This window comes from Cherax quadricarinatus, chromosome 7, assembly GCF_038502225.1.
Source record: "Cherax quadricarinatus isolate ZL_2023a chromosome 7, ASM3850222v1, whole genome shotgun sequence".
Taxonomy (NCBI): domain Eukaryota; kingdom Metazoa; phylum Arthropoda; class Malacostraca; order Decapoda; family Parastacidae; genus Cherax; species Cherax quadricarinatus.
Genome location: NC_091298.1, coordinates 4,403,363 through 4,420,143, shown reverse-complemented (window position 1 = coordinate 4,420,143; position 16,781 = coordinate 4,403,363). Strand labels below are relative to the sequence as shown.

Here is a 16,781-nt window from a genome sequence, read left to right as displayed (position 1 = left end):
AGAACCTAGTGCACATGTGTACACAGAGAACCTGGCTCACATGTGTACCCAGAGAACCTAGTGCACATGTGTACAGAGAACCTAGCTCACATGTATACCCAGAGAACCTGGCTCACATGTGTGCCGAGAGAACCTAGTGCACATGTGTATCCAGAATACTAGCGTACATGTGTACCTAGAGTACCTAGCGCAGTGCTCCCAAAGTACCTAGCGCACATATGTACCCAGAGAACCTAGCGCACATGTGTACCCAGAGAACCTAGCGCACATGTGTACCCAGAGAACCTAGCGCACATGTGTACCCAGAGAACCTAGCGCACATGTGTACCCAGAGAACCTAGCGCACATGTGTACCCAGAGAACCTAGCGCACATGTTTACCAAGAATACCTAGCGCACATGTGTCCTCAGAGAACCTAGTATATATTTATTTTTCCAAAGGGAGGAATTTACTAATCAGTGCCAGTTTTCATGTGAGAGAACGTACCGCTATTAGTGCAAGATACTGCAGTTCAACTAGTTGTTCATTCTTCTGGATCCAAACATCGTACTACAAACAACAGCGAAGAAACAGAATGTTGCAAAACAAGCTTCTGTCGAAACAACGCTTCGCCCAGTATAGAGCTCAAGGGGGAAATTACAAAAGCAATACAATGCAACATTTTACTGCTAAAGTCAATAAAGGGTCACTTAACATACACTGCACATGTCTTTTTTCCTTGTGTCGGTATTTTATACCATTTCTCTCTTCTGGGTTGGCCAAATATTTTTGTAGTGGGTTTGGGTTTGAGAAAGACCTGCCAAGTCTGGGCCAACAGGCCTGACGCAGTATCCTCCTTTCTTATGTTTTTAAAATTTTTAAAAACTCAGGCCAAAAATCAGAAACGTCGATAAAAAAAAAGTCTAGGAGGCGGGGCCAGGAGCCGACGTTCAACCCCGTAAACATAAATTAGTGAGCACAAAGTTGTGAATCCCTGGTCAATTACTTAACATGTTCTGGATTACATTATTACATATTAAGCTACAATTTCAGGTTGAATCTCTACTAAGGTCACTATAGAGGCAGTTTATATAATATGTATTTTTGCTCCATGTTGATAAAAATATGCAAGGTGCACCATGAATCACTCACTGCACACAACACAAGCTAAATTTCACCAGTCTGGGGATTTCCCCCTCACCAAGCCAGTATACAATATTTTAAAACCAAGAGCACCTTTTAAATACAGGCTGGCAAAAAAAAAAATTCTTAATGGCATTTCGCAATGGAGACACATTAAGTCGTATGTATATCTGCTATCAGAAAAGGTCTAGGATAAGAAAAAATAAAATTGTGGAAGAAACGCTGAGCGAGATGAATTTGTGATATAAGAACTACCAGGTGACAAAAACTTGCCCTCAGACACCTGCCAACGCCTATCGTACTCTTGACGCACGCAACTCAGACGCATACCTGTGAACACCCGTAAACATTTTTTTTAAATTAAAAACATTTATTTCCCTCCCCCCCCCTATTGTAAGGGCAGAACCCCATGATGCAGTCACAAATCTCCCAGTGGAATTTCGCAGATAAAATACCCTGCGTAGGGGAGTGTATGCGGTATGCGGGGAGCAAACGCTGTCACCTCACCACTCATTAATCAAGAAACAGAGACTACTGAATGGAGAAAAAGTACAGTCGAACGAGCAATGCACAACGGGGGCTCAGACGATCGCCAAATGAGAGGTTGCGAAACTAGAACATACAGATTTAGATTCCTAGATTTAAAGCCTACCAACTGCATGTTCGCTTCTACATTGGCATCAAGAATACTACAGACTTAGAAACTGAAGCAACCTCTTAGTACATGTTACATTGAGAAACATTCTTTCCGAAGACTACCCCTCAGTGAGCACGCTCAAGTAAAACAAAAAGTAATATAAAATAGACAAATAGAAATAACGTAACTTTCCATACCTGTATTACTGTACAACCATTTTTTTAATTATGGAAGATGAAAAGAACATAGACGAAGTCCATTAGCTGGAGGCGGGACGCTGGTCTGGTGGAGGGGAGGACACCAGCACCCGCTGACAACTGGCTTGGTACATGTGGAACACTCAGCTCTTCACTGACCCTGAGAGGTCGCACTGCTACCAAGTATAGTCACTCCCACGGCCCCTGCACCCGCCCACATACACCCACGGTGGCATTCTTGCATAACCTGGAGGTCGCCACCACCGCAGCAATCGATGGAGGAACTGATCGAACAATAATGAAACGGACAAGTACCACGTGAAGCTGTGGGAATAATTTATACAGCTCCGACTAATAACCACGCGCACCACACTGGCCTCCTGCCAACACTGCCCAATTGTGAAGATCCTATCGCACTTTATGGCGTAATTCATTTTTAACTTCACCGGTATTAAGGCTTAAACTTTTCAGGAAAAGTTACTCATTCAGATTTTTTAGATCATATTATCTGTTGTAGCCTAGCTCGAGGAAGATGATGATCTGAGCTGCAACTAGGATCATCAATGAGTAAACCCAAAATCTGGGTAATTTTGAATGGCCACACAAGCATCCAGCGAGTGTCTATATTAAAATTTAATAGAAGAATGCAGTAGACCCGATGATAGGCCAGGGACACTTGAGGAAAACTCATATATACCATACTTGTGGTGAATGGTTTTGAAAACCGACAAGTTGAAGAATTGAGACACTTGTGCAACACATGGGAATCTTTATTGAAGAAACGTTTCGCCACACAGTGGCTTCATCAGTCCAATACAAAGTAGAAATGGGTAAGGAGAGGAGGAGTTCGAGGTAATCAGTCCCTCAACCTGGAAACGATGTGTTCAGTTCATCACTCTTGTAGGAAGTCACTTCCTACAAGAGTGATGGACTGAACACATCGTTTCCAGGTTGAGGGACTGATTACTTCGAACTTCTCCTCTCCTTACCCATTTCTACTTTGTATTGGACTGATGAAGCCACTGTGTGGCGAAACGTTTCTTCAATAAAGATTCCCATGTGTTGCACAAGTGTCTCAATTCTTACACCATACTTAAAAGTTAAAGAGAGAGAAAAAAAAGAATCAAGGGAAAGTGGAACTCGTGCCTGAATTCGAGAATCTGAGATTTTTTTTTTTTTTTAAGATGAGGCTTCCTTAGTGAACACGTGATCTGTTAGGTGATTACTGTTTGTGACCTGCAGGCAGAGGCTCGCATCACAACCTAGGTAGACAGATGTCAACAGCAAGTTACCGCCACTGTGCAATTACATGAGATTGTAAACTCCTAAATTTTTTTGTGTGTTAAATTATCTAACCACTCACTTATCTATTATAAATGAAAATAGAAAATATCGTTTAACCTATTTTAACAATTATATAATCATAGCTTAAAGGAACTATTCCATTAATCAATTTTAAAAGAACAATTTTCAATTATATTTTAGGGTCTGTAATATTAATAATTAAAGTAAAAAGTCTCTTCCCAGCATATGTAATATGTAAAAAAAAAAAACTATAAAGCTTCACGAATGTTTATGATCTTCAAAATGGCGTCCCTCAAGGGAGGTTCCTTGACGCTGGTGAGGGGCTCTTGATCTAGGGAATTGGATTTGTGCTCCAGTTACCTGGAGGTTATTCCGGGGATCAACGCCCCCGCGGCCCGGTCCATGACCAGGCCTCCCGATGGATCAGGGCCTGATCAACTAGGCTGTTACTGCTGGCCGCACGCAGTCCAACGTACGAGCCACAGCCCGGCTGATCCGGCACTGACTTTAGGTATCTGTCCAGCTCTCTCTTGAAGGCAGCCAGGGGTTTATTGGCAATTCCCCTAATGCTTGATGGGAGGCTGTTGAACAGTCTTGGGCCCCGGACACTTATGGTGTTTTCCCTTAGTGTACCAATGGCGCCCCTACTTTTTATTGGGGGCATTTTGCATCGCCTGCCCAGTCTTTTGCTTTCGTAGGGAGTGATTTCTGTGTGCAGATTTGGGACCATTCGTTCCAAGATTTTCCAAGTGTAGATTATGATATATCTCTCCCTCCTGCGTTCCAACGAGTACAAGTCAAGTGCTTCCAAGCGTTCCCAGTAGTTAAGGTGCTTGACAGAACTTATACGTGCAGTAAAGGATCTCTGTACACTCTCTAGATCTGCGATTTCACCTGCTTTGAATGGAGATGTTAATGTACAGCAGTATTCCAGCCTAGAGAGAACAAGTGATTTGAAAAGGATCATCATGGGCTTGGCATCTCTCGTTTTGAAAGTTCTCATTATCCATCCTATCATTTTCTTTGCACGTGCGATCGTGGCACTGTTGTGATCCTTGAAAGTGAGATCCAGGTCCCTTACCATAAATTGAGCCTGAATATCTTCCATCCCTCCCCACATGCCCTGTATAATCCTACGGGTTTAGTGCTCCCCCATAATTATATAATTCAAAATAGTGTGCAATAAATTATACCGCTAGCAAACATTTTTAATTAATCAGCAATATAAAAAAATGTAAATACAAAGGCACTCATTTTCCTATTTAGCATATGATAGAATCAATATGTTGGAGTCCAGCAGGAGGTGAACTAACCAACTGGGTGGCCAGCATGGCTCACCTGAGATCACCTTAACATCTAATTTACCAGTTGATAAGACACACAATGAAAGTTATGACAATGTATTGTGAAGACGTTTCGTCCGCCAGGGACTATATCAATTAATAAGGTCGATGGTGGACGAAACGTCTTCACATTAAAATGTTATTACCCACAATGTCTTATTTACACAGTCTGCATATCAGTTAGCAGCTGACACTTCCTCCAGGTGCGGGTTGAATTATGGGTTTAAGTTAAATTGTATAGCTTACAAATAACCATTTGCTTTTTCTCTACTTTTATATAAAAAATGGTAACAATCACAATTCATTCGGCGCAAACCCTACAAGCTGAGTAAGGTGACCCAACGTCTGGTGGCTGAGACTCGCTGCGACCCTCACTGTCCCGTTCTTTACAACCACCACCGTCCTTGTCCTGCACTCCACCAACACTGCTCTACCCTTTACCATCATCCACCAGTTTAAGGTTTTTCACTTTCTTAATCCTCTCTCTCTTACACCTTCTCCTTACTCTCTTCATACAAGAACTGTAATCTTCACCGCAAGAACCCTTTCACTCTTTCCCAATCCCTCTCTGTAGGATCCATCTCACTACTTCTCACTCCTTCTACAAGCCCTCAGTGAACCCCACACACACTCACAGAGGCAGCAGTTACCGGGCGCCATATTTAGCGTAGTGTGAGCTGGGTTGGGCCCACATATACACCCCCATACCGCCATATGTGGTATCACCCCCCCCCCTTCACCCAGACTCCAGCCTTCGAGCGTATCAAAAATATTTCTTTCATCACCATTCATTTGCTGCTCAACCATTTAAGGAAAACCCTCGTTACTGACGACCACTTTGCTGGTTATGTTCGTGGCGGCCAGACTCTCGCTGTGTGGGAGGTTAGCTGAGGACCCCACGGGGGGTAGGGGTACCTGGAGACCCCACAGGTGTGGGAGTTAAGCTGGGGGAAAGGAAGTGGTTATAAATTTACAGAGCGCTGGGATCAAAAGGCCATTCAGCGCTGTATCCAATAAAAAGTTTCACACTCGCTCGCTCCCCGAAGTAAAAATCATCCACACGCACAATAAAGCAATAACTTCATAATAGGCTACAATATACGATGGCACTTAAAAACATTAACTTTGTGTGTGTGTGTGTGTGTGTGTGTGTGTGTGTGTGTGTGTGTGTGTGTGTGTGTGTGTGTGTGTGTGTGTGTGTGTGTGTGTGTGTGTGTGTGTCACAAACGGACTATAGATTTTCCAGATAAACTGTAAGGGAAGGGATAGAACTGGAGCTTGAGGTCATTCGGTTGCTGAACAAAACCTTCGTCAGAAGTTTGGAATTTGATAAATTAGGTCGGAATGGATAGCAAGTACTTTTTTTTTCGTGCAAGGCGCCGCCTCGCATACAAAAAGCATAGGTTCAACAAACAAGAGTTGACTAATGAACATTTACCTACTTTTACTCCTAGGGTAGCAAAGGTATGTTTTACGAAATAAAGAAAACATGCTCGTATACTACGCCGAACCTTGAAATCGAACCCGGGACCTTTCAACTGTCTACTACTCTTGATACTCTTAGGTAAGGGAGGGTGGAAGAGGCAAGAATGGTGGGGGCTGCAAGAGGAGAGTGCAACGGACAAGTGTAGTAGTAGTAGTAGTAGTAGCAGCAGCAGCAGCAACACACACACACACACACAGCAAAAAGCATTCTTGAGCTACCCCAGCGCTCGGGCTTAATGCCCAAAGCTGGGGTGTGACTCCAAAAGGATCCTGTAGTGCTTGCTTTGCACCTCCTAACATCGTCTGCTGTTATGCAGGTGCTACACCCTTCGAGCCCCATGGGGGGCAGGGCATGGGGCTAGGCCTGGGGACAGCTAGTCCCATAAGACGAGAAGGTACCTGTACCTCCTCTCATGGCAGATATTGGTCTGAGACACTCCCTCGACAGGGAGCCAAGGCCAGGCCACCTCTTGGAAAAGGCCCGGGCTCGGTGATTATACCGGCGAATCTACAACAGAACAGGCTGCAAGAGGCGACCTTGGCCAAGGGTGGCACTGCCCGTCTGACGTCTCTGCTGCTGTTGTTGATCTCTGCTGCTCCTACACAGCGCTCTTGACATCTACATTAATATCCTTGACCACAGCCTCACACTCCTTGCTAACCCACCAACACCGCCACTCCACACACTACAGTACTCACTTCCTTTGCCGTGACAGTTTTATGCAGTATTCCACCACTATACAATATTAAAAAAGTACCTACAATTAAACCGAAAAGGAATAATTCATATTGTATAACTTCCACAGATTCCCACCACCACAGCAGACTGGCCAAGCAAAGTAAATACACCTACCAGAAGTGTACAGACACCATAATGAAAATTATTTATGTTGTAAAACACAATGTCTTATAACATAAATGACCCCAGATCATGGCCCTAGAGAGCCTGGGTCATGGTCTCATAGTGCCGGGACCATAATACCATAGTACCTGGGTCACTGTCCCAGAGTGCCAGATTCATGGTGCCAGGGTCATGGAAACACATGTGAGAAACATTCTAGAACACTCGTGGCAGGAGAGTTGGTATCTACTAACAGTCAAGAGTAAGATATTAAAGGAGAACGAGCGAGAAAGGTGTGAGGCAATAAATTCAGTTAGTGACAGGTTAGAAGGCCGAGTAGGATGAAGAAAATTGCGGAGTAAGTAATGAAGGGGAGGCAGAGGGAGTGTGCGAGAACGAAGTGAGGAAAAGTAAGACAACACACAAAGTTTGATGGTGAAAATAAAAATAAATCACTAATAAAGTGAGCAATGTAGGTAAGGGAGCAGGTGGTACAGTAAACGTAGCGGCAGCAGCAGCAATAATAGTAGCACACCACGACTGTATTTGTACAAGGTGAAAACAGCATTCATACTCTAACTGTAAGGTCACCACCACCGTCGCTGCTGCTGCTGCTGTCGCTTCAAGAACGAACTGGAATCGCATAATTTGAAAATCGAATATACACAATCCATTGTGCAGGCCAAGAGGGCATATAGGAATAACTTTGGAATAGTTCCTATTAAACATATCAGTAAGAAATGCAGACAACTTGCACCCACAAGTCTTCAGATCCCTGCGACGGCTCTCACAGTTAACGGGAATACTCAAGTTGTCCTTATAAAGCATTGTAAGCAAGACTTTACAGCAGTTTCCTTTTAAGCTCCATCTTGTTAAGTCACGTCGTGTCCTTTACCTTGAACTACATTCTTAGTCATTGTTCATTAAGAAAGAAAATGCTGACGGAAATATTAATACATCATTCAATAAAGCGACTTATATATTTTTAACTCAGAATAGAGCCTCAGCAACCTTGACTGATCAATATATAGGTAATTTTGATCATTCAGCACCCTTAAAAAAGTTAAATACAAAGTACATATAACATCAAAAGGTAACACAAAAAACTACTAGCATGAATAAATCTTAAATTAACCAGCATCAGAAAAAAATATCAGTTAAATTATCATTGTCTAAAAGCCTTTCCTAAAAGTTATGAGAGGTACCTACAGGCACCCCAGGAATTATACAAAAATAATGAAAATAAAATTTTGGTAAACATTTAAATTGTATTCCACAGTCAACTACGCGCTACAGGCTTAACAGAGGTGAGCAAATGGATATGGGTGAGACGTGTGTGCCCGATCCTCAGTCGAGAGTCATCTCAAATAAATAATTCTTGTTGAAGGAGGGTCAAACACCCACTTCCTGCCGAACTCTGTATAACTTTGTTCTCGGCTGTAGGGCCTACAGGCCAGTCACTTCCTAAAGACACTATATGTATGACCCATAAAGTCACTGAAGAAAAAAGGTGTGCTATAAAGCGCTTTCGTTACAGCAACTTTCGCTTTGTCTCTGCCCGTTCATTTCCCGGGATACCAACATTGCCACTTGTGGCCATGAGCAGCTCTGGAATGTGTGCGGCTAGCACCAACAGCCTGGTCGATCAGGCCAGCAATCGGGATGCCTGGTCTGGGACCGGGTGGTAGTGACCCCCTTCTCCCCCGAAATCGTCTTCGAAGTCAATACTTTCCTTTAGTTCTTTGACCCATCAGTACAGTTCTTTAGTCTTGAAGCATGAATAAAATCACTCTCCAGTGCCCCTAGTTAACATCCTCGTCAGTCAACCCATCTTACAAACAAGACTGGTAATCAGTAGGTGGAGAAAAATAGCGTGTCTATCTTGTGAATAGGGGAAAAAAGGATCGAGCCTTCACCGTTGGTTGTGCTTAAAGATCCACCCACCTAGGTTGACCATTTCACTGTAAATGAAATCCAAATAGTAAGTTTGAGCCAAGGAAAGGGATTATAACCTCAACTCCTTGGATGGAGAGCTCTTCCTCAGCACTGCGGGGTAGAACCCAGGAACATTTACCCTTCCTTTAAGTACCGTGTGAACGCTACCTTTGACTCACTATGGGCATCAATGTCGCCCAGGAAAAAATGTAAAGCAAATAACGAGGAACGTGAATTTTCTGAGTGGGTTCTCTCAGGTAGGATACGTGAGACGAATATTCTCAAATTTCAAGCCGCAAGGAAACATTTTTATACACGAGGTGGGTGATCAGTGATTACACTCCTTGGTCCTGACAACCAAATTGAACAATACCACCTCCTGCCGGTCACTCGACTCTACACATTAACCAACTTTGTGATATATGCATATATACTATTTATATACCAGAATTCGTGCTCCCACGTCACCGGAGGAACTTGGCGCATGACTGCAATACATAAGCTGTATTTGCATGAGGCAGCCACCTAAAAGCTGAAGGCCACCTACTGGTGACACCAGGCTCTCTCCAAGGTACCTACCTCTCTAGGGGTCCCTCCTGGGTATCGATGAAGGGATCCTCCAATGTACCCTTGAAGGGTCCCCTCCAAGGTACCCTCGAAAGGGTCCTTCGAAGGGATCCTCCAAGACTAAGGAAAGTAGCTCATGATCATGTGTTGCAGCAAGTCCCGGAATAAAAGTTATACAGTAAGAGTCAAGTTCTTCCAGGAAGATAGGAAAGGAACACAGCTAGAGGGGTAATTGCGAAACAACATTGAATTCAAGGCATTCTAGTTTCACTTATTTCTCAATATTCTTAAATAATTCACGCTGAACGTGTAACCTGTGGTACCTAAAAGCGCAGTGTTTGACTCAATCGAAAGTTCCGTTTTCAATCTTGGGCGAGTAGAGACGTAAGGGCAAGTATCTTAACACCTGCTGGCTCTGTATACCTAGCAATAAACATACTTAGGAGTTAGTAAGATGTTATGGGTCGCATTCCAGGGAAGGACAAATTACACAAAAGTAAATAATTTACACAGCTTGACTTTCTTTGCATATCCTGAGTTATTAGCCCTTTGACATTATCAAAAGGAATAACTGATCAGGCAGTCAGCAAGGAAGTCTGGCCCCAGGCTGGGCTGTGAGGGCAGAAAAACTCTCAAAACCGCTCACAGGTACCCACATACTTTAAGAAGATTATTCTTTGGCACTCTTTTGTAAGCACATAATACAGATGTATGGTTGGAAAGCCGAAAGGAAGACCGACAACCTCCAACATTAGAAGATTTAAGTCAGAGTAAGGTTCGTTTCGAGTTCACGCTGTCTGGTGCACTCTGGCACACGAATAGAGCGTATAATTTGTAAAGGAACATGGACACTAAGGCACTTTTCTCGTATTCTTAATAAATGTGATCGATATATAGTTTTAAACTTGACTACCCGATTAACACTAGTGTTGCTATGTGGAACCCGCGGGCCTACACAGATCAAACAGTTCCTGCTGATCAAACAGTTCCTGCAGAAACTTATCCAGTTTTCTCTTGGAGGTTTTAACAATTATTCCGGAAATGTTTCTTATATCTGCTGAAATGTGAAAATTCATGGATCACGAATGCTATGCCATGTAGCGTAGACAGTGACGCTGACTTGAGTTATTAGAGCTCGAGGACACCAACTGTAACCACCATATCAATTAACTAGCATCATTATCTATGGTATACAATGACCAGTTAATGAATAACATAGGTGCGTATTTACAATACTACATATTGAATAAATATTAGAGAGAGAGAGAGGCCTTCCTCACAATACTCCCGCTAGTGGGACATAACGTGTCTTTACACCCACGTGCTTCACACAACAATCACCGTACAGACTTTAGTCATCAGTGACTCACCACAAGCAAGTCTCCTTCAGAAAGTTACTAAAAAATATATATTTCAAGATTTTGTCCAGAAGGGCAAGTTTGAGTACAGTTAGGGAGTGTCTTTCTCGCCTCCAAGTCTTCGTGTCTACCTACCTGCCTACATGGTATATTTATTATCCTCTCCACAATGTTATTACCCCTTATATATCTTAATGGTTCAGAGGTTCGCTCCCGCAGCCTGGTCTCACACAAGGCCTAAAATGAAAAAAGCAAAAACAGGAAATAAAATTAAGGACAAATATATACTGAATGACAGAGTTACCTGCAATCCTGCCAGATTGCAAAACCTTTAACAGGCTTCCGTTTCATTCTTATGACAGGACGGTAGTAGTTCCATGGATAATTTCTGTCTACCACTTCCAGCTTACACAAATCAAATATCTATCGGGTAGTCGCTACCTTCAAAAAATGTGTCCTTCAAGTTGAATATAGAGGTAACTGCCTCCCTATTTAACTCGACATACCCACCATCAAGACAGCTATACCTAGACCGAGTTGTCACAAGGCGAACCATTTAAAGGCAAACAGCCTGCACAGAGAGCAATTCTGCAAATTAAAAACGAAACGTGCTGTGAAAGTGGAGCAATGAGGCATTTTTATGCTCCTGAGAAAGCTAGCGAGACGGGGAAATCTCAAGGACTCCCGGAAACCACCACATTTATACAAGGAAGGTTACTGTATTTACTGTGGGATACGCTCAGGTAAGTCAGATTGCCTCCCAGGCACATGCACAAAAATACAAACAAGCAGTCAACTGCACACGAAATCACATGGTGGGCATATGTATATCCGAGGGACACAGGCAGACCACAGCCACCATGATAGAGCCATGAAGGCCAGGGATCAGTAAAGCCGGTCTAAACGAGCTTAAGAAGCGAGATCAGTAACTACGAATCAACCCTTGCAAATGCAACTAGAGGAGTGCAGACAGACCAGGCAAAAGAAATGATAAGAGACGGAACATGATTCGCCTCTACACTATCAATAAAAAACTTTTATACCAACCATAAATTTGAGTCTCTCCCTCCTTCCTTATGAGTAGATACCCCCCTCCATCCCCATGGTGATACGTCAAGAATATAATCAAATTAAGCGCTAAACCCGAAAGGGCCATAGAACGCTGCTGATAAGTCAAGAGTCACAGCTCTACTAATTAGTGACGGTGATTATGCATGGACAAGGGAACATTGCCATTAATAAACCTCAACTGATAGTGAGTGAGGAACCTAAGTCCTTATTAATTAGTAGCCTCAACTGGTATTCCCAAGTCCCATACATTTAATCTTCTGTTATTATATACTTTGCAATTTGTATTATATTTCGTGAAAGGACACGTGTGTAACTAATGCGACATTTTATTGTTTCGCTCTCCAGGAGAGTGAAACGGTGTCACGGCTTTGTCAAGCCGTTACGTCTTGACTAATCTCCTGGAGAGAGAAACGTTGCCACAATAATATCGCATTAGTCGCACATGTGTACTTTTACCTAACATATTTTCGGTAATCCTACCAACCTTATTACAAATTGTATTATGTTCGATTTATATTTCTGTAACTTTTTCATGGTAGATGAGCTGAAACTGATCATTGCGCCTCTCGAATTTGTAAACACCGACTGTTATACTATTAGACGGTGAGTGGCAGAGAGAATGTGATCTAGAAGAGTACTCACCTAGTTGTGTCTGCAGGGGTCGATTCATAGCTCCTGGCCCCACCTCTAAACTCTTATCGACTGACTTCACTGATTTCTAACTTCCAGGGGGCCCGATTACATTTTATCTTGAAAGTGTGCAGTGAGGGGAGTGGTGACAGAGGTGCCCTGAGGCATTTCGTAGGGAAATTACGTTCTGCTCTAGATGCACTGGGTAAAATGGATACTATCAGTTAAGAACACTAATCCCTAAAACAAGGAAAAGTAAACTTAGCTTATAAACACTTGGGACATACACCTCTCAGGGTATATACCGAGACATACACCAGAGTATATACAGACATACACTTCTTAGCATATATACTAAGACATGCATCTCTAGGAGTAGACACTGACATACACCTCTCACCATATGTACACAGACTTCCACGTCTCAGTGTGTATGCTGAGATGTACACCTTTCAGCGTATTTACACAGAGAGATCCCCAGGCGCGGGGCATCATCCTAGACACCAGTAGTAAGGATACTTACCTGTCCTGCAGTGTCGCACAGCTGTAGTCTGATTGGCTGGTTGTCAACGTTAACCACCACTGAAACGACAACAATCAATCAATTAGCATTAAATAAAATGCACATAAGTTCTTTTAAGAGTATCAAGTATCCAGTTTCCATCCGGGTAGCTAATGCAGTCTACTTTCAATCCTAATCTATCCTCATTTCACAGCAGCTAATAAACCAGTCTCAATACCAACCTATCCTCATCCTACTCCTGCTAATACATCTGGTTTCCAAACCAACAACCTATTCTCACATCTTTCCACCACACCGCCATCCTCACTAACTGCACCTGAATTAATTTGTATTACATAATATGCATAAATAATCAGAACAAAATATAAAAAAAATAGTTTTACATGAGCGCAGGCGAGTGTTTGTAGTTTTAATCCAGTGTATATCTGTTAATACCCAGTAGTGGGTCTAGGGATTATCTCCCAATGCATTAGGTACCAGGTCTCTAAATGTGTAATGAAATATTACATGATTAAGAACTATTAAGAAACACACAATATGTACCTAGCCTCTCATATGTCTGCGAGACAAAAAGAAAAAGAGAAATAACTGCCAGAGTACAAACCGTTTAACAAGCTTCCGTTTCAAAATCGAATGACAGAAGGGTTGTAAATCCCTGTATGGTTAACGCTATCTACCAACCTATACAAGTTACTTATTATGAGTGTAATGTCAGACTGCATACAGGAGCATTAGTCTCTCCACAACATTACCTTACAATCCAGATAAACTCCATCTTAGTAATGACTTCCAGCTGATAGCTTCCCAGACGGGGAACCCAAGATTTACATTAGAGAACACATTTAATTTGCATGGCTGCGGTCTACTCGATGTCTACTTCATACCAAGTGATCTAGATATATATATATATATATATATATATATATATATATATATATATATATATATATATATATATATATATATATATATATATATACACTCTTCAGAAGCTATTATCAAACTACACGCCTCTCATTAATTTTGGGCAAGTAAAAAAAGACCAAGAGTGTCATGTGGGTTTTGACATACGATAACAAACCAGGCCTCTAGAGAATACTTTCAGTCAATACGGATCACATAAAAGTGTCACAATCATAACTTTAATATCCATACCTAAGTGTAGTAAACACTGATCTATAGTACAAAGCCACATGTAAAAAAAATAAACAGAACAAAAGTTGTATAACGAATTAAGCAGTATATGAATCTTATCTTCTGTTTTAGGGTCCTCACGTGGGTACATTCGTGCTGCTGCTTAATGTACATGGACACGTGCAACTTAAAAGATATTTTATTACAGCTACGTTTTGCTCACTAACTTTGTCAACTTACCTTTTATATACTGATGATGAGTTTCGAGAGTTTTTCTACTCTCGGAGCCCAGTCTTGGGCTAGCTTTATTAAAATTTTATTACGCTTACTTAGCGTTCCCAGGGTGTGATACATAGCCATAACAAAATTAATTTATTAGTTACAAGTGTTCATTTATTTATATTATTGTCGGTATTTTACTACTAATAATGATTGTTTTAATATTTTAGGACTTAAAAAATCGCTATAAAACGGCAATAAGCAGGAGTATCAGTCAAGATTGCTGAATTACTAGTGAAGGACAATCGCCTGACAAGTCTTAGTTATATGATGAACTGTCTTAATACTGTTGGCGTGGGCACTAGCATGTTGTCCTGGAGATGGTGGTGTCTTTTATACAAGTTTGATCCATTAACTTTCATATCCAATTAGTCTGCACATGGATTCCCGTTTGGCATAATTTCAGGTCTACTCTGAAAATATCGCAAAGTTCAGGATTGTCTACTATCAGTTAACTATTCCTGCATATTATTTCACACGATAGCTCCCACGATATTGGCCCAGTCACGGTATTGTACCTTTTTGTTCTTAACCCTATCTAATGTAGTAGACTAGACGAGAATTACAATCATTTCATCAACAGAGCAGACAATATGAATAGACTAAATAAAAAGTAGGCCAAACAGGTTGTTAAAGGTGGCGTCTACAAAAACATGTAGGTAGTGACGCTGTCGGCCCTACGGCTGGCCACAGCACCAAAAGCTGGCATACTAGTGCTGGAGAGGTGCGGTCTCTTGAGTGGTGAATAAAGGTGTTAAATTTACAGGCCAACTGCCGACAACAGGATAAAACACACATTTAACCAGGTGAGCCGGGACTGAACCACCTCTCTATCTCAAGCTGAGCTTTCCAGACTTAATGACCCTCACTCACACTTGAGAGAAATTTCGCCTAGCAATAAAGGCTAGCTTTGTTAAGTGTTTTTGTTTATCCAGAGGTGTTGATCACAAGAGTAAGGAGCAAGAGAGAGAGAGAGAGAGAGAGAGAGAGAGAGAGAGAGAGAGAGAGAGAGAGAGAGAGAGAGAGAGAGAGAGAGAGAGAGAGAGAGAGAGAGAGAGAGAGAGAGAGAGAGAGAATGTTTCTCACTATTAAGCTATGGCCAGTCACATCTTAATCAGTTAATCAACGAGCACTAAAAAAACTGTTGGGAGACACTATGGCTCAACTGGACACGACGTTTGACCGGTGTGCGAGTGTTGGTTAGCTTGTGAGTTTAAGGATTGGTGGCACCAATGTTTATTCACAATTAGGTACACCCGTAATGTGCGGTTTCCCTACTCAAGGAGTTACATGATGGCAACAAAGGCTAGCTATATTCACCGGCTTGCCCAGGGGATGGGTATGCCTACCCAGGGAGGGGAGGGATGGGTATGCCTACCCAGGGAGGGAAGGATGGGTATACCTACTCAGGGAGGGAATGGATGGGTATGCATACGCAGGGAGAGATGGAGTGGGCATACAGGAGAGACGATAGAAAACAGATGCACAATGGCATGGAAACTTATATTCATGGGGAAGCGTTAAAACCATATGGGTCATATTGCAATTGCCTGACACAGACGTGCGAGGAGATGTTAGGATAGGGTTCAACGAAATATTCAGCTGATAAAGAGAAAGGAAGGCGGCAAGAAAGAGGGACCCCAGTGAGAAGGGAAGAAAGGGGTGGGGGAGAGATAACAGATGGAAGGCAGCTAGACGAGATGACAAGAGAAGGGAGGAATAAATTACCAACCAGATGTTGTAAACAAATAATACAGACCTCAGGAAACGGCTCTATAAATATGAGAATATACGTTACACCTTAAGAATTCAGTGGCAAAACTGTTATTCAGTTGTAGTAAGTTACATATTTTGTCGGTTAAAGGACAGATCAGAATAGCTTGATTTAGAATCTTTGAGATTCTTTTATCTTGTTTTGCAGAGTCATGAGTACAGGAACGGCGTAGTCTATACTCCATAACACTAGTATACGTAATGTACATCATATGTAGAAAGTTAACCACGGAGGGATCATCTCTTCCCCCCCTTTGTGGTTAATCTGCATTGTTGATCGCTCGGTTGCGATTACTGCATCATACGTAGTACTAAAATTGATGCCCCAATTCCGTACCATGACTACTGTAAACGATCTTAATCTAATGAGGCAATTATGCACTATTTCACCTACCAATTTATCCTTACTGCTTTCTTTCCTACATATACACCAAGAAACTTTTGTTTTCAACAGCCACGCCAAGATAGTTTACTTTCCAACAGCCACATTTAAATACTTATAGTAAGGTATCCTGCCAGTGGCTCACTCTGCTATATGAAATCTCTTTCTTGTACTATAAACTTGCGAGAAAGCTTTCGTT

General features: G+C 42.1%; 1 protein-coding gene across 2 annotated transcripts in view; it reads right to left on the bottom strand.

The window, feature by feature from the left end:
• LOC128686776 (rho-related GTP-binding protein RhoU) overlaps positions 1-16,781 on the bottom strand; it is a 260,199-nt gene that overhangs the window by 237,545 nt on the left and 5,873 nt on the right. For both annotated transcript variants that reach the window (XM_070082717.1, XM_070082716.1), the window contains exon 2: positions 13,015-13,073. In XM_070082717.1, coding sequence (XP_069938818.1) covers positions 13,015-13,073 — 59 coding nt within the window. The remainder of the gene's footprint in view (positions 1-13,014; positions 13,074-16,781) is intronic.